This window comes from Mastigoproctus giganteus, chromosome 12, assembly GCF_048544385.1.
Source record: "Mastigoproctus giganteus isolate SK-2022 chromosome 12, ASM4854438v1, whole genome shotgun sequence".
In the NCBI taxonomy this organism is placed as follows: Eukaryota; Metazoa; Arthropoda; class Arachnida; order Uropygi; family Thelyphonidae; genus Mastigoproctus; species Mastigoproctus giganteus.
The window spans coordinates 9824027-9843654 of record NC_143586.1 but is presented as its reverse complement, the minus strand read 5'-3'; the positions used below and the strand labels follow the sequence as shown (position 1 = coordinate 9843654).

At 36.4% G+C, this 19628-nt stretch overlaps 1 protein-coding gene across 1 annotated transcript in view; it reads left to right on the top strand.

The window, feature by feature from the left end:
* The window catches only part of LOC150076668 (aldehyde dehydrogenase family 16 member A1-like), a 111334-nt gene that overhangs the window by 60595 nt on the left and 31111 nt on the right, over window positions 1-19628 (top strand). Inside the window, exons 8-9 of the mRNA XM_090386600.1 lie at window positions 4230-4472; window positions 9187-9347. Of these exons, the coding sequence (XP_090242726.1) occupies window positions 4230-4472; window positions 9187-9347 (404 nt within the window). The remainder of the gene's footprint in view (window positions 1-4229; window positions 4473-9186; window positions 9348-19628) is intronic.

Genomic DNA, 19628 nt, shown 5'->3' with positions numbered 1-19628 from the left:
CATCAATAAAATTCTTAAAGAATGGAAACAAACAATTAACAACGAAATACAGTTGAACAACAGGAATAAAATCCAAACTATATTATATGCTGATGATCAAGTTATAATTGCAAAATCCGAAGATGAACTACAGATAGCAGCAAATGAACTTAATAAAATAGGTAAAAAGTACGAGATGAAAATCTCCACCTCAAAAACAAAATCAATGGGATTATGTGGAAAAAACATACAAAGAGTCAAAATTGTTATTGATGATAAAATAATAGAACAAATATCTGACTTCACCTATTTGGGAAATTTAATATCAAATGAAGGGAAAGACATCCACACTAAACTACAAAAATATAATAAATGAATGGAGTGATTAAATGCCACTTTGGAAAACAAATGACAACTGAAACAAAATTACGGCTGCACAACATCACTTCAAAACCAGCCCTCTTCTACAGCTGTGAGACTTGGGTCATAAATAAGAAATATGCACACAAACTAGAAGCAGCACAAATGAGATTTTTAAGACCATTATTAGGCTTTACAAGACTAGACCACCAAAGAAATTTAGATATCCGCGAGAAATTAAAAGTAGATAATATAGTAAATGACATAAAACGGTATCAGTAAAAATGAATCAGCCACATAGAAAGAATGAACCCAGACCGGATCCCAAAATTAGCCTTTAACTACAAACCTACAGGCAAGAGAGATGTTGGTCGACCAAGACAACGATGGCGAGATCAAGACCACCTCCAACAGCTACAACAAAACAGGTCTTAAAAGACCGAAGCTGGACCAAGTTCATGATGATGATGAAGGCTTTGAATTTATTGAGTAAGCTGTATTGATGGCATCCTTGCTCTTTCTCAGAAAACACACATGGGGATTATAAATTTAAATTGAGGAAGGATGATTATAAGGATAGGTGTACCGAAATTTCTTTTCAGCCAGCAGGTATTTGATTTTTGGAACAAACTTCCACATTTTATCGTGGAAGTGAGTAGTTTAAATTTAGTGAAGAACTATGTAGATTATTAGAGCAGATATACAGGTGATGTGAAAAGTTTCTTTTCCTTTTTTTTTTTTTTTATTTTGGCTAGTGCTATATAAGCTTGCTTCCTTGTGTTATTTACTAATACCAATTGTTTCCTTTATTATAATTTTATATACTTTGCATATATGTGCATTTGGTTTAGCTTGGTCAATTTGCCACCAGTCAAGATTAGAATTTACATTGTGCAGTTCATTTCCTTAGGTTAGACTTTAGAGGGCTCACTATATTTAAATTTGTTCTGTTCTTTTAGTTCATTTTGTCACAGGTTGTTTAGGGGGCACCAGTGAATGCGTGGCTGCTTCTCTGCAGTTCACTCTGGAAATACTACCTTTCAGTTCTATAGATGTGTGAGTGCTCTTCTTATAAAACCACACCTGTGGTTCCTTATCTTTATTTTAGTTTTTCATTATTTTTATGTGTTATTTGCGTTCACCAGTTGGGCTTACTTTTGTTGTGTTTTGCTTGAATACAGACATCAGTAGTGCCATTATAGTGAAATGCTGTGGGACACTTCCTGTTGTGTAGATAGGCTCTCTAAATTTTATTTTTCTATTTCTTTATTATTGGTATGATGCAAGGCAGCAAACTTATACAGCATCAGCAATAAAAAAATTAAAAAAAAAAAAAAAAACACTTCCCATATCATTTATACATCCTTTCTAATAATAATTTGTTTAGTTTTTCCATAGAATTGTTCAAACTATCCATTTCTACAACACCAGATGGGAATTTGTTTCAACAATCAACTACCCTTTGGTTGAAAGCAAATTTCCACAAATCTCTCCTGCAACCATCCATCTTTAAGTTAAATTTATATAATGTTTTGTTTAATTTGTGTGTTGTCTGAGACAGAGTAAGGATGCCATCAACATTTGGCTTACTCAGTCCATTCAAAGCCTTATACACCTCAATTAGATCTCATTGCAGATGCCTCATTTCCAGATACTTCAATTGTAGAACTAAAATCTTTCTTTCTTTTTTTGTGTGTGTGCCCTTTAAAATCCTTTTACATATCACACTTTGGGAAACACTGGCCTATGGAATAATGAATAACTATGTATTGCAACAGTCAATAAAGCACCAGTATTGCAGCCATCATTGCAGATGCAAAAAAGTACTATGCGAATGGGTACATGGCATACTTTTAGTATTAGGATTATATTCTTTTTGTGTGGAACATAACAGCACATGCTGTTGTTATGGCAATGTGTACACATAGTAATGTAGTGTTTAATTTTACTTTGAAATTATTCTAAGGATTTTATCATTGAATCCATAAAATCCTTAGAAAAACTAAGGATTTTATCATTATACATCTTCAGTTTACTCCTTAAGAAAGAAGGATGAATAAACAAAGTGTGGTGGGTCATCAAAATAGTTTGTCATTTTAACTTCAACAGACACAACTTATTTAACCAGCTAAAATGTTCCCATTATAATACATCCATATATTCAACAGTGTATCGTCAACCATGTACTACAGGTATATTTGGTTACATATTCCCCTGCATATTTTTCCATAAGATGAAACATTTTATGCTCAATGTCTGCATTATTCTGTACCTTTAGCATAAAATGTTTCATCACTTTTAATTTAGTACTTCGAATTTTATAACTTAAAAGATTATTATCATATATGTTTATCACAATTTCATCATATTTTGTAATGCTCAGAAACAGCAAAGCATATCCTTTTCCACCCCCCTCCCCTTTCACATACTTCTTTATTTATTCACCCCTCCTAAATAGCATTTGACTGAGTTTCCTGTTCTTCTCATCCCTTGGTTCTCTGCTGAGAATCCAATTCGTCCTTGTTCCCTCTTGTACTATTCCATTTTTTTTTCTCTTGCTCTTCTCTCCCAACTTATAATCAACCTTCCATTCCCATCTGGATGGAGAGACTTCCATTTGAAGTCTCTCCATCCTGAAGACTTATGTCCAAGCTTCTTTTCCACTTTATATGCCTGTTTTAAGTACTTTGTCTTGTCTTGTCTTGGTCTAATCTGGCTAGAGGCCTTTACATGCACCCTAGCCAGATTCAGTTTCATCTTTAAATTTTAATGTTGTTCAACACACCCCTCTCCAGTCAGTTTTACCACAGTTGGTCTTTTTACCAGTTATCAGAAATAAAAAAAAAAAAAAAAAATGCATATTAAAACTTTAGGTTTAATCTTTCTATACATTAAAATAATTTTCCTCCTAGTGATATTTATTCAGCCAGTGGGAGAAGAGAGATGCAGGTTACATGGTAATATGTAACAAATACTAAAATACATAGCAGAAGCTTGTTTTACCGTGGTAAAATAAGCTTCTCTTTAAGCATGATTCCTCTCTATGTTTATCTAACATGACCATGCAGTACCGTTCTTAATTTCCATATATAACGCATTTATTTAAATAAACTAAATGCAACAAGGCATAATATTTTAAGAGTTTAAGGTTCTATATGTATATAACATCAGTGTAGATACACCATTACACCATAGACAACTCTTAAAGAAAAACTACGAACATAGTGTGAAAGGCACCCATCGATGAAAAGCCAGCTAATTTTGAAAAGGTGCCATCTGGATGGTGGTGCCCACCGAGAATAAGTGACAATAGTCTTCTCTATTAGTGAAGCGTTACTTATTCGAGGTAGTGCAATACATGGTAACTCATTGTGAAGGATGAGCACAATATGAGATACAAATGAAATGATGCCTTTCACACTACAATTATAGTTTTTCTTTAAAAGTTGTCTATGGTGTATCTACACTGATATTATATAGATATAGTAACATATTTATGTATTCATAGCTGAGGAAGAGACACACACACAGTTGAAAACTTCTCTAAATATTTTATTTTATCAAAAGAAGTGAGCACAGCGAGCAGGGGGTAAAGCCCCCCTAGTATAAAATTAAAATAATAGAAACATATCATAATCAAGTACTGCACATAATGAAAATGTCTATTGTGTGCACGTCCATACTTTAACAGTGTCGGCTGTTATCAGAGCAGAGAGTTATTAGGTCGATATTCTTCACTTGTGAAGTTCACTGCATTGTACATTTATATACTATGATTTACTTATCTTTTACTCTACTTGCAATGAAGTAATGCACAATTTACTGTTTATTTGGTTATTCATATATAGACACTGTTATTCTTTAACAAATAATGAAATATTTATTTTCAGCATGGAGGACCCATAATTGTTGTTATTCCTTTTCGTACCACCAAAGAAGCAGTTTCACTTTGTAACAATACCCCTTATGGTCTTACAACCAGTGTATGGTCAGAAAATCTTGCTGTTGCTTTGGAAGTTGCTCATCTTGTTAAGTGTGGAACTGTATGGGTGAATTGTCAAAACAAGGTAGATGCTGCTGCTGGATTTGGTGGGACCCGCCAAAGTGGATATGGAAGGGAAGGAGGGGAAGAAGTAAGTAATAAAAATGACCTTATTTATCAATGTTGCATTTTGTGTCAGAACCTAATGATATTAAATTAAATTCCATTATTTAATTTGTCAATAAAACCTTATTAAAATAATTTATTAAAATTTGTATGTCATCAACCCAGTCGATGCCAAGCAACACTCCTTCAGGATGACTTGAACAGGCTTCAAGAATGGTCATAAAAGTGGTAACTACATTTTAATCCAGAAAAATGCTTGGGAAAGCAACTCCAGAATAACTTATGCACTTGTTGGGGTTGAAGAAACAACAGTAGAGGAAGGATGTGAGAGTTATGATATAGGCAGATATGAAGTTTTCTGAGCACTGTACATGGCTGACCAGGAAAGCTCATGATGTCCTATCACTGATTTGAATGATTTATCTTATGAAGATGGGGAGGTCATAATCTCACTGGGAGGTCATAATCAAATTTAAAGGTCAGCTGAATGGTTACCTATGTGAGGAGGGAAGTGCATAATTTGTATTTTCGTATCTACTTTTTTTCTTTCTTTTTTTTTTTTTTTTTTTTTTGTGTGTGTTTGTGCAGCAAAAGCCTGTGGCTTCCTTGCTGTTTGTGGCTAATATTAATACTAACCCCAGGATCCTTGCTCACCTTTAGGGGTGAAAGTTTTTCTAATAAATAATATCCTGAAATTTCAGTAACACTAATGGCATGCTTCCCAGCTTATTTTATACAGTTTATCCTCACTATGAAGTGTCTCTTGTTTAAAATATCAGTGAAAATTACCTGTTCAATTCATCTGCAGTTTCAGCCAGGTTATTTAATACTTGTTCAGATTACGAACCTAAGGGGGCATAAATTCAAATTAAGAAAAGACAGATGTAGAATAGATGTGCGGAAATTTGCCTTTAGCCAGCGGGTGGTTAATTGCTGGAACAAACTTCCATCTGTCGTTGTGGAAGTTGATAGATTGAATAAATTTAAGGAGGAACTGGACAGGCATTTGGAGGGAATGGTGTGATTTTTTTTTTTTTTTTGGCTGATGCTGCATAAGCTCATACATTTGCTTTCTTGCATCACATGCCACTACTACTACTACTACTACTACTTCCCTACATAAATTACACAAGGGTTCATTCTTCTCTCCTTTGGACTCACATACATGAAAAATTCCGTATCCCCATTCATTTTTTTTGCTCTCGTGGCCAGCAGTTTATCATAATCTACTTTTGCAACCTAACATTTTTTGTGGTACTGTTACAGATCAACTTGGAGCTATTATGGACTTCAATACTTTTGATCACTCTATATAACTCATTATTCATCCATGACAGCATCATCCTCATGTTATATTTTTGAATCGTATATGTTATTGTGCATTCATGTCTTCTGTGACTATTGTATAATTCTGATTTTCCATAATTAGAAAAATAATTATGGAAAATTAGAACTATACAATAGTTATAATTTTCCTTAATTAGTTCTAATAGTTCTAATTTTCCATAATTAGAACTATACAGTATTCCATAATTCCAGTATATTAATCCTCCCTCTGGTATCTTAAACTTGTATCATCGTAAACCTGTCACAGTCTCTCTCTCTCTCCTGAAATTAAACTCTATCCCTTGTTTGTTTGTTTTTTTAACAACTGAAACCTTTTTTTTTTTTTTTTTTTTTTCCATCTTCCAACTAAGGACTGCATTATCACTTTCCACAAATGGTTTCTGTACTGTGAACCTGTGATGTCATCTTGTTTGTGGCTGATGATCAAGTCTAGAATATTTTTGTCCCTAGTACCATCCCTAACATTCTAATACAAATAACAATTATAGAGAATTGATTTAAAAATTTTGTATCCCATAGTGAGTTTCCCTCCTGCTTTCTCCAATCAGTTTTAAGCAAATTGAAATCACCCACAATAAGACATTCACACTTGCTTGCCCATTACATTTATTTTAGAATCTCTCCTCAATCTTCACAACCTTCTGGTCTAAATTACTCCCACTTTCAGTTATACCTTTGCTTCCATCTAACTCATAGCACACTTATTCTATACTAGCATACACTGATGAGCCAAAACATTATGACCACCTACCTAATATGATGTTGGTCCTCCACGTGCAGCCAAAACAGCTCGTACCCAGTGAGGCATGGATGCTACAAGATTTTTAAATGTATCTTGTGGTATCTGGTACCAACACATAACGAGCAGATCCTTTACCTTCTGTAAGGTCCATGGTTGAGACTCTGCAGATCAGAGTTGCTGTTCCAACACAAACCACAGATGCTCGATGGGATTGATGTCTGGGGAATTTGGAGGCCAGGGCAATACTTGGAAGTCTTCCTCATGTTCAGTGAACCAGTCGCGAACAATCCGGGTGGTGTAGCATGGCGCATTATCCTGCTGAAAGATGGCACTGCCAGAAGGGAAGGCCATTGCCATGAAAGGGTGTACCTGGTCAGCAACGGTGTTTAGGGAGGTGGTAGATGTCAGAGTTCCCGGCACATGGATGACTGGACCCAGGGTATTCCAGCAGAACATTGCCCAAAGCATGATACTGCCACCACCAGCTTGTTTTCATCCCACAGTGCATCCAGGTGCCATCACTTATCCAGGTAAACGATGCACACGTAGCCAGCTGTCCACGTGGTGCAACAGGAAATGTGATTCATCGCACCAGACAACCTTCTTCCAATCACTCAAGGTCCAGTTTCGATGCTCGCGTGCCCATTGTAGGTACTGTCGCTGGTGAACTGTGGTTAGCATTGGCACTCAGAGCAGCCTGCGGCTACGCAGCCCCATTTTCAGCAGGGTTCAATGTACAGTGTGTTGTGACACATACTTCCGTCACCAGCATTCCAATTATCGGCTAGTTGTGCCACAGTCGCCCTTCTGTTGCCACATACCATGCAGGAGAGACTTCGCTCACCTCGAGCATCGATGAGCCATCGTCATCCAATGCCTCACCGGCGGTTCGTGGGTTTTTCCTCCTCAGACCACTTTCGGTAGGTACTAACCACGGTTGACCGTGAGCACTCCACCAGCCGTGCCATTTCAGATATGCTCTGACCCAATCGTCTGGCCATTACAATTTGGCCTTTGTCAAACTTGCTTAAGTCCGTTGCCTTTCTTATCTGAAGAACAAGAGTAACACTGATTAACAGAGCTCAATATTAGGTGTTTTTTATTTGCATAACGACTCGCTGGTCCTAATGTTTTGGCTCATCAGTGTATATAACTTGTGAATCTGCGAAGCCTTTGTTATGCTCAGGCTGCTTTTGATAAGAGGTTTGACTGCATGACACTTCTTCTCTATCCTTCCTAAACACATTGTACATACTGTGGTGAAACGCATCATCTCCTATTTCTGGGTGATACCATGTTTCTGTAGCACTTTTATGTGTTAATTGTCCTAAACAGGAGTTCGAATTCACCCATTTTATTGATGACACTCCTGACGTAAGTGTTCTTGTATAGTTTATTATTCTGTCACTCCCTGGCACCTCCATAGCCAGGTGGACAGGAGCAACAGTGCATAGCACACGCGTCTTAATTAGACCAGGATTCGCGCCTGTGACCACCAAATACGGAGGATGCAGAAAGGTCAGGGAATGACCATCACATATCCCCGGAGCAATATGGCCTTAGTTGCTAATGCTCCTACAAACCAAATAACAACAACTGTCACTCCCCCCCCTTGAAGTTATTTAAACTTGCTTTTCTAACATTACCTTCCCATTTGTTTGAAATGTCACTACCCTAACGTTTGTTAATATCAGCTTTTTCAGCAACAACAGCAAATGTTAACATTCTACAGTGTGTTTGAAAATGATGTAGACACATTTTCATCATGTATTTTTATTCGAACTTAAATTCTTTTGTCTTTGATTAACATGTTTTGCTAATATATCACTTAATATAAAATGAAATGACACCCATGATGCAAAGCATAAACAATATGACAGGTGGATGTTTGATATTCAAAAAGTGTAATGCAATTTTAAATTTTACATTGGTACACAAGTTCCACTTTCTAGTGTAGACCACCAACTTACGAACATTTTCAAGAATCAAGAATTTGTTTATTTGTATAAACAAAGATCTGGGAGATGCTACTCATCAGTGGGTGAGGAAAATTCTGACTGGGCATTGCAGCAATTTACATGATCACTATGAAGGTGTGTAAGGCAAGCTAACTTGTGAGATATCTAGAATTAGCAACAACCATATCGTCAAAAGAGCTAAGTTAAAATCTTATGTAAAACATTGCTACATGATATTAAGTTGATCCAGATCACAGAATTGAGTTTTGTGAATGGTTTAAAGTAAAGCTGGATTAGATTGCAAGATTATTTGATTGAAGGAGGCAGGAAGGGGACTCTCTAATGCTTCCATCTTTTTTATTTGAACAACTTTATGTTATATGATTTCCAGAAAATTGCAACCAATAGAAATTAGAATTTTGTATTTAAAAGTTTCTGCCAACTATCAGTCCTGAATCCTTTGCTAGTATTGTAGGTTTTTGCAACCTTCGTGCATTTGGGATTACCATGACATATTAGTCTTAACATTCAATAGTGCTCTCATATTTACTGTTTATCCCAAATCTTTAAAATTTTATTTTGTAATTCCATTTTGTTTTATTACTAAACATACACATATTTTAACTTGCAGCTATATATAATATCATGTAACAATAATTTACAAGAAGCTCACTTGTTTGTATTGTTTACAGAGCTTGTATGACTTTATCTGTCCATCTTGGCAACAAATATCTTTAAACAAAATCCACTATTCTTCAGAATTTCTTAGTTATGGAGAAAAGCCTTCAGTTGCTGCCAGCATGTCTAATATAGCTGAGACATCACATGTACCTGAAATAGATAATACTCCCATGTAAGTATTCATATTCTTTTATTTCTGATGTGGTTCCCTCCACATGAAATTATGCAACCACTTACACAATTTTGACCTTGCTTTTCCTGATTTTTATAAAATTTGGTACTCTTATTGTTATTCAGAAATTAATAACTTGCACTTTAATTTCAAAATTTCAAATTTTCTTCTTCTTTTGATACTAAAGAAGCATAAAATTTGGAGTTTTAAGACAATCAAACCATTATAAATGGCTCATATATGAGTTTTTCACTAAGATAAAGATATTCTAGTTTCATTCTAGTTTACAGCCCATTGGCTGTAAACACATGCTAAGTCGGCATCGATGATCAAAATGATCATCGATGCCGATCTTTTTTTTTTCTTGACAAACAAGGGTGATTCACAACTAATTTGTACTTGAAGGGGAGAGAGTTAATGCTGCATTCTATATACAAGTGCTTTAAATACTATTGAAGCACATTCCCCAGATGAGGCAGCAATTTCGAAAGAAAGGCAACAGGTTCTTGTTGCTTGAAACAAAAATTTAGTTATTTTGATTTTGCTGCCTTCCCATACAAACAAAAATTAGCTAAGTTCAGGATGGCCTCGATTAATGTGATTAATTCGTCCCTTGAACGCAACACGCAAACCGAAAACACGTTAATTGAATATAATAATCAATAGGAAAAATTATAATTGGTCTGTGACCTTCAGGAATGTGCATAAATTCTTTATGGACATTCCTGAACCCTGTATACCATGTAAAAGATAATGAAAATAATTGTAGAATTAAATGATTATTGCATAAAATGGACAATGAAGAAACTATTTGTTACAGAAATATTTGAGCAGGGTAGTTTGAACAGTGTTGGGTTTCTTTTTTATATCATACAATTTCCAATAGCCGACAACAAGCTTCTCTAGGCCCTGGCGAAATAATATGCTTCTTTTGATGTTAGGATAAACCTCTATTTACTATTTATTTACTATACTTCTAGCATGTACACCAATGCTAGAAGTATAGTAAATAAGTTTGATGAATTTGAAGTGCTGGTCAAGACATCAAAGGCAGATATTGTTGGGATATCAGAGACATGGTGTCACACAGATATAAGCACTGCAGAATTGGAATTTCGGGAGTACAATGTGTACAGAAAGGATAGACTGGATAGGAAGGGAGGAGGGGTTATGCTGTTAGTTAAGACACATAAAATCTAAGGAAGTGCATCCAGTTGACATAGGTGGACAGTGCAAGGTGGAAAGGGAAATTGAGAGTAGGAGAGTGTTCTAGGCCTAATGACTCGGATGAGTACAACAAATGATTGTTCAGAGAAATATAATGGGCCAGTAAATCAGAACGTCTTGTAATGGGAATTTTAACTTTCCAAATATTGACTGGAACTTGTGGTTGGTCACTCGCACACTAGCAAGACTTTTGTGGATTTATTGGAGGATTGTTTTCTACAGCATCATATTCAAAAGACAACCAGAGGGAGTAATACTTTTGATCTGATTATCAGCAGTGATTATTCATGCATTAAGAATTTGCAGATAAAAGAACCACTATGTGACAGTGATCGCAGTGTACTGATGTGGGATTTACTTAAAGTGTAACTACCATCAAAGGTAAAGGGAAGGGCTTTTGCTTTCATAAAGCTGACAACAGTGGTCTCTGACAGTTTTTAAATTCTATACAGTGGGATCAACTAAAGAGGTTAAAAACAGCAAATCCTAAATGGGAAACCTTAAAGAAATTAATTTCTGAAGCTAATAGGCTTTTCATACCAACTAAGAGATACTGTTCAAGATTTAGATCTAAATTGATGTCATGTGAACTAATAAGGTTTATAGCAGCGAAGAAAAATGCAAGGGATACATATAAATTATCAGGTGACACAGAAGCCTAAAATAGTGGGTGCCTTAGGAAAGCAAAGGCTGATTATGAGAAATTCTTGGCTATGGATGCAAAGAAAAACAACAAAGACTTTACTTATGTAAACTCTAGAAAGAAGAGTATTAATCAAATTGTCCACTTGATGTTGGTGGTTTGACTGTTGATGATTCTGCTCAGATACCTGACAAAACGAATGAGTAGTAATAGTAGTAGTGGCATGTGATGCAAGAAAGCAAGTGTATGAGATTATGTAGCATCAGCCAAAAAAAAAAAAAAAAAATCACACCATTCCCTCAAAATGCCTATCCAGTTCCTCCTTAAATTTATTCAACCTATCAACTTCCACAATGACAGATGGAAGTTTGTTCCGGCAATTAACCACCCACTGGCTAAAGGCAAATTTCTGCACATCTATTGTACATCTGTCTTTTCTTAATTTGAATTTATGTCCCCTTAGGTTCGTAATCAGAACAAGTGGAAGGATCCCATCAGAATTCAGCGGGCTCAACCCATTCAAGGCCTTATACACCTCAATCAGATCACTGTGCAGGTGCCTAGTCTCCAGCCATTGCAATTTGCAGAACTTAAGCCTCTCTTGGTAAGAGGATCCCTTCATTCCCCTCACCAATCTTGTTGCCCTTCTCTGTACATGCTTAAGCATATCTACATCCTTCCTAAAATGAGGCCTCCAGACCTGTACGCAGTACTCAAGGTGTGGCCTGACCATTGCCTTATACAGAGGGACAATCACTTCCTTTTCCGTGCTAGCAAAATTCCTATATATCATTGACAAAACCCCATGACCTGCCCTGGCAGCCTGTCTGCATTGCTCTGAAACTTCATATCTAACTGCACAATTACTCCCAGATCTTTTTCATTTTCTACCACCTTAAGTGTAGTATCACACAGTTGGTATGTTTCTCTGGGGTTACTTCTACCCATATGCAGTACTTTGCATTTGTCAAGGTTAAACTTCAGTTGCCACTTCTTAGCCCATCTGCCCAAATTTTCTAGATCCTGTTGCAGTAGCACACTGCCATTACTGTCATTAACAACCCTGCCAACCTTTGTATCATCTTCAAACTTCGACACTAAGCCTGATATACCTTCATCAATATCATTGATAAATATACAAAACAACAGTGGACCCAACACCGAACCCTGTTGGACTCCACTAATAACATTAGTCCACGAAGAGCAGCACCCATTGATTACCACCCTCTGTCTTCTCCCACTCAACCATCCTTTTATCCATTGTAGCAACTTACCCTTAATACCATTCTGCTCCAATTTGTACAATAGTCTTCCATACGCAACAGTGTCAAAAGCTTTCCTGAAATCCAAATATATGATATCAAAATTATGTTTTCCATCCAGTTCTTTTGTAACCACATCATAATATCCTATCAAATTTATCAGAGAAGACTTTCCCTTAACAAACCCATGCTATGTCTGAATTATTGCTGCAGTCTTGTCTAGATGATCCTGCAATGCATCTTTAACCAATGACTCTATTATTTTACCCAGAAAAGAAGTTAAACTAACTGATCTGTAGTTACTCGTATCACCCTTCGATCCCCCTTTGTGAATTAGGGATACATTTGCACATCTCCAGTCTGTGGAGACCTCCCCTGAGTCTAAGGATGCTCTCATAATTATGGCTAAGGGTTTGCTTAGTTGCTTTGCCACCTCCTTTAATATAACTGGATAGATCCCATCCACCCCAGGTGCCTTTCTTATGTTTAACTTCAACAATTTCTCCTCCACTTTGCTCTTAGTTATTACAAAATCATTAAGGACCCTGCTACAATTTGATAACCTTCTGCCATTTTCAAACCTTAATAACTCCTCATGTGTGAATGTAAATGCAAAATGCTCATTCAGTTGTTTGCTATCTGAGCAGGATCATCAACAGTCGAACCATCGATATCAAATGGACCATTCAGATTCATCCCATTCCTTTCAGAGATTATATAAGTAAAGAAATCCTTGCTGTTTTTCTTAGCATCCTTTGCCAAAGATTTCTCATAATCTGCCTTTGCCTGTCCTTTGTGACCTGATTACAGACTAGCTTATATCTGCCATAGGTTTCTGAGTCGCTTGATAATTTATATGCATCCCATACATTTTTCTTGTCTGTCACGAGTAGTATTGCCAACTCTCAATAATACTTCCTGCTAGCCGCATGCTCAAAATCCGCTATTTTTAACACTTAACCCGCTAACTTTTGAAATTTTCATTTGGGTTAAATCCTATTAATGGTGCCCTAAAAAATAATGGGTGCCTTAAAAATTTTTAAGACCTCAACATTATGTCCAAACAAAAACTTCCAAATTGCATATTAAATGCAGTTTATTTTGAGGAAGTCAAAAATAACAAGAACTGTTTAATGGAGTTTATGAATTTATGCAGTGGTGTGATCACTGGATTTCTTGGTTGGCAAAAAATTACATTTTGCAGAGTACAGCTTTTTTTTTTTTTTTTTTTTTTTTTTGGTTAGTGCATCAGCTTCTGTGGCCATAATGCACCTCTCAAAGTTTTTGCATTTTACTCTGATCCAAGCCCGAGGCGGGATTCGAACCCGCGACCTTTGGTTTGCCAGGCAGGCACTTTACCTACCTGGCTAGCCCGGTTGGCACAGCTTTTTGTGAAGTTTGCAATCTTGAAATGCAGCTTACAAAAAGTAAATGTAAAACTGATATGTTTAGTTGAGGTTGTAAGAAACCTTGCCGTAAAACAAAGAGTATTAAACATAAATCATTTTTTAATGATAGTAGATTATCGTTATCTCAAAATTTATTATTTCTATACTTCTGTTCCCAAGATTGGAACCAAGATTGCATTGCTCTTGATTTAAATATCAATAAAAACATTGTTATTGAAAAATGCAAAGATCTGAGGGAGATCTGCATGATATCAATAATTGATTAAGATAGTTAACTAGGGGGGATTTCAGAAAATGGAATACCTAGCGAAGTTGAAATTGATGAGTCAGCATTTTTCAAAAGAAAATATAATTGAGGACGACTAATAGGAACACAATGGGTTTTTGGTGCATTCGAAATAATTATCAAATGATATCTTTTAGTACTGCAATAATTAAAGACAAACACCAGCCAAGGAATAAAAATTTTTACTATAAAAATAATGTGATACACTATCGGAAGACTAAAATATTACAATAAATTATGATAAAATAAACTACGATAAAACGTTAAAAATATAACGAAGCAATAAAATCATCTAAAATAAACTGGATTAAAAGCGATAAAACCTGAAGCTTTCGGAGACTGCTGTCTCCTTCTTCAACAGTATACTATTACTGCAATGACACATCCTTAAGTAGCAGTCCTGGAGACGCGGTCATTACGGACCATGCCCATGGATTTTGGGAACGCAAGTGGCTCGAGAGCTTGCGAATCGGTTCATCCAGTCGTAATACTATTAACAGGGGGACACGTTTACACCCCCTGTTTGAGGCGGTTGTCCTCAGACGGGATGACCGGTTCTGTTTGACACGCTCCCGAGGCACTTCCGTTTCCGATGCGCGCGCGTGGGGAATGCCGACCATGTGTCTGATGGACCACATGCATGAGTGCCATGGGTCTGCTACTTAAGGATGTGTCATTGCAGTAATAGTATACTGTTGAAGAAGGAGACAGCAGTCTCCGAAAGCTTCAGGTTTTATCACTTTTAATCCAGTTTATTTTAGACGATTTTATTGCCTCGGTATATTTTTAACGTTTTATCGTAGTTTATTTTATCGTAATTTATTGTAATATTTTAGTCTTCCGATAGTGTATCACATTATTTTTATTATAAAAATTTTTATTTCTTGGCTGGTGTTTGTCTTTAATTATTGCAGTATCGAATTTTCCAGCCCCATAGGCCTGTTTGAAGAGAGATTTTTTAGTTACAGTAGAAAATTGAGATAAAACAACTCTATTATCAATTATAAGAGAGAGAATATTGCCAGGTACAAGAATCATCAGTGATGGATGGCCTGCATATAAAGATCTCTACCGAGACATTAATTATACCCATGATGAGGTTATTCATTGCTATAATTTTGTTTCTCCAGATGATTCAAGTGCTCATACTCAAAATATTGAAAACACTTGGTTACATGCCAAATGAAAATTACAATACCAGTTTGGAACACAGGATAGTCTACTAGAAGGTTATCTATATGAGTTTCTATTTAGAAGAAAATTTTCTAAAGAAAAATTATCTAATTATCTTATTTTAGAAATAAATAAATAAGAAAGGTAAATTTTTTTGTGTTTTGAAAGTTATTGAAATTTTGATTTTCCCTAATTTTTTATTTATTAAATAATTTTTTCTAACTTTTTAAGCATAAATTTTTTATTTTTTTATGGCACCCATTATTTTTTATGGCACCCATTATTTTTTATGGCACCCATTATATTTTTATGGCACCCATTAATAGGATTTAGCCTTCATTTGTTTGTAAGGATTTAAAAATATGTTATATATAAATAGTTATTTTCTGTTTTTAATATAAAATAAATTTCTAAAAATCTAAATTAAAGTCGAAATTCAATACCTCCTCATCATATGCTTCTTGTGTACCCATTTTGCAAAGCACTTCTTCAGGTAAAACATAATTTTTACAACACTTTTCAACTCTTTTGAGCCTGTATCGTATCCACATTTTTCGATTTGATTGAACAATTTAAATCTATGACCCAACGGTCATGTCGTTTGTCCACGAGGGTAACTATGTATTGAAATTGTGGGTTCCCCTCAGGGGAATCCCTGAATAATATAAAACCAATTCTTTGCTTTATAAAAAAAAAAAAAAAAAACTGTGAAATAAGATATCTCTCTTATGTTTACAATGTATATGAATAAAATATTTCATTTATGAAATATTTATATTATTAAATAAATATTTCTTAATTTAAATGTTACACTGCCGAAATATATAAAATGCTAAACATATTTAAAAGTTTTACATTTATACTCTTTCCGCTATCTGCAAAAAAAATCCATTACCCGCTATTACATATTTTAATCTGCCAAAGCTGAAGCAATTCTGCTAAAACTAGCGGGAAAACTGCTAAATTGGCAACACTGGTCACGAGTCTCATTAGTTCATTTGATAATTAGGCCTAAACCTTGAACAATATTTCTTAATAGTTATGAAACTTTTAGTAGCTTCCACGATTAATTCCTTGAATTCACTTAGAATTTACTGTTGGTAACATCGTCAGTTGATCCCACTGTACAGAGTTTAAAAACTGTCTGAGATCACTGTACTCACCTTTACGGAAGCAAAATCCCTTTCCTTTAACCCCTGATGGTAATTATATCTTTAAGTAAATCCCACATCAGTACACTGTGATCACTGCCACCTGGTGGTTCCTTTATCTGCAAATTCTTAATACACGAATGATCACTGCTGATAACCAGATCAAGAGTATTACCATCTCTGATTGCCTCTCGAACATGCTGCTAAAGAAAACAATCATCCAATAAATCCACAAAAGTCTTACTAATGTGTGAGTGACCAACCCACAAGTTCCAGTCAATATCTGGGAAGTCAAAATCCCCCATTATAAGACATTCTGATTTACTAGCCCACTCTATTTCTCTGTACAATTGTTCATGGTACTCATTCGAGTCATTAGGCCTATAACACACTCCTGCTCTTATTTTTGCTTTTGCAGTGCTTATGTCACACCAAACTGACTCAACAATGCACTGTTCATCTATATCAACTGGATGCAGATCTTTTGATTCTATGTTTTTCTTAATTAACAGCATGACACCTCCTCCCTTCCTATCCTTTCTGTACACATTGTACTCCCCAAATTCCAATTCTGCATTCCTAATATCAGTGTAACACCACATCTCTGATATCCCAACAATATCCACCTTTGATGTCTTGACCAACACTTCAAATTCATCAAATTTATTTACTATACTTCTAGCATTGGTATACATGCAAGCAAGCATACATGCGCCTATTCCTAGTTACCCTGATACATCCCATATACCCACCTGTTTCACGATGACTGCCATCAGTCCCTGAAACCCCCAGCACCCCTCGCTCCAGGTCGCTACTTACTCTAATAGAACTTGTGCAAGAATCACCTTCACCTCTGCCTGCGGCTACTTTAACCTTTTAGTCTGTGAATCCCCCCAAACTAGCAGTTTTCCAACCCACCTAACACTGCCTCGATAGCATCAGCAAATATTCTTGCACCCTTTCTATTTAAGTGTATCCCATTCCTGTAGAAGCAGTCTCTCCTGTTAACAAGCACAGACCACGAGTATTTTGCGTTTACATTCACACATGAGGAATTCTGTAAGGAAGAGGAGGACAGAAGTTTACTAAATTCTAACAAAGAGCTAAATGATTTTGTAATAACGGAGAGCAAAGTGGAGGAGAAATTGTTGAAGTTAAAGATAAAAAAGGCACCTGTGGTGGATGGAATCTTCAGGGAGGTCCCCATGGACTAGAGATGTGCAGATGTATCCCCAATTCACAAAGGGGGTTCAAAGGGTCACACAAATAATTATAGACCTGTTAGTTTAACTTCTGTTCCAGAGAAAATAATGGAGTCACTGGTTGAAGAAGTGTTGCAGGATCAACTAGACAAGACTGCAGTAATAGCTCAGACACAGCATGAGTTTGTTAAGGGGAAGTCTTGTCTGACCAATTTGGATACTACAATGTGGTCACAAAGAAACTGGATGCAAAAAATAATTTTGATATCTATACTTGGATTTCAGGAAAGCTTTTGATACAGTTGCACATGGAAGACTGCTGTACAAATTGGAGTGGTATGGCATTAAAGGCAAGTTGCTACAATGGATAAAGGTATGGTTGAGTGGGGAGACGGCAGAGAGTGGTAATAAATGGGCATTGCTCTATGTAGACTAATGTTATTAGGGAGTCCCCTTCCCAGGGTTCGGTGCCGGACCCATTGTTGTTTTGTGTATTTATCAGTGATATCAGTGAAGTTATATCAGGCTTAATATCCAAGTTTGCAGATGATACAAAGATTGGTAGGGTTGTTAATGACACTAAAGACAATATGCTACTGCAACAGAAAAGTTAGGCAGAATGGCTGAGAAGTGGCAACTGAAAAGTATTGCATGTGGGTAGCAATAATCCAAAAAACGTATAAGAAACGTATCAACTGTGTGGTACTAAACTCAGGGAAGTGAAGAATGAAAAAGACCTGGGAGTAATTGTGCAGTAAAGTACGAAGTTCTCTGAGCAGTGCAGATGGGCTTTCAGAGAAGGTCATGGAGTCTTGTCAATGATATATAGGAATTTTGCTAGCAGAGACAAGGAGGTGATTATCCCTTTGTATAAGGCAGTGGTCAGGCCACACCTTGAGTGCTGCGTACAGGTCTGGGGGGCCTCATTTTAGAGAGGATGTAAAGTTGCTAGAATGAGTACACAGAAGGGCAACACGATTGGTGAGGGGAACAAAGTGGTGCACTTACAAAGAAAGCCTTAAGTTTTGCAAGTTGCAGCATTTGGAGACTAGGCACCTGAGAGGTGATCTGATTGAGGTGTATAAGGTCTTGAATGGTTTGATCAGGCTTAATGCTGATGGGATTCTTCCATTTGCTCAGATTAAAGACCTGATAGGGAATAGATTCAAATTAGCATTAGTATTAGCATTAGTAGGGCATATAATGCAAGAAAGCAAGCTTATGCAGCATCAGCCAAAAAAAAAAAAAAAAAAAAACCACTTCCATTTCACCCCTCCGTTTGTTCGAAATACCTCTCCAGCAGCTGAGCCTTAAATTTATTTAGGCCATCAACTTGCGCTGGTCCCAAAGGAACTAGTAGTTGTTGGTGACTCTATTGTCAGGGAAACGGGAAACATGCTTTGTAAAAAGGATAGGTGGAATAGGACCAGGGTATGTCTGCCAGGGGCAAAAGTTGATGACGTTGTAGAGCGGATATCATCTTTTAAGGGCACAAAAGGTGATATAGTTGTACATGTTGGCACTAATGACATTAAGAGTAGGAGACCGGCGGAATTACTTGACAAGTACAGGTCACTGATGAAAAAAAGCCGTGAATTAGGGTTGAAATTGAAAGTGTCTGCAATTCTGCCCAGACACGATAGGAGGGAGTATATGATGAGAGCCCTGTCAATCAATTCGGCCCTGGAAAGATTGTGCAGGGCTCAAGGGGTAGAATTTTTTTCAGCCTGGTCTGTACTTGTTAACAGGAGAGACTGCTTCTACAGGGATGGGATACACTTAAATAGAAAGGGTGCAAGAATGTTTGCTGATGCTATCGAGGCAATGTTAGGTGGGTCGGAAAACTGCTAGTTGGAGGGGGATACAAGGACTAATAGATTAACAGTAGCCACTGGCAGAGGTGAAAGTGATTCTTGCACTGCTTCTAT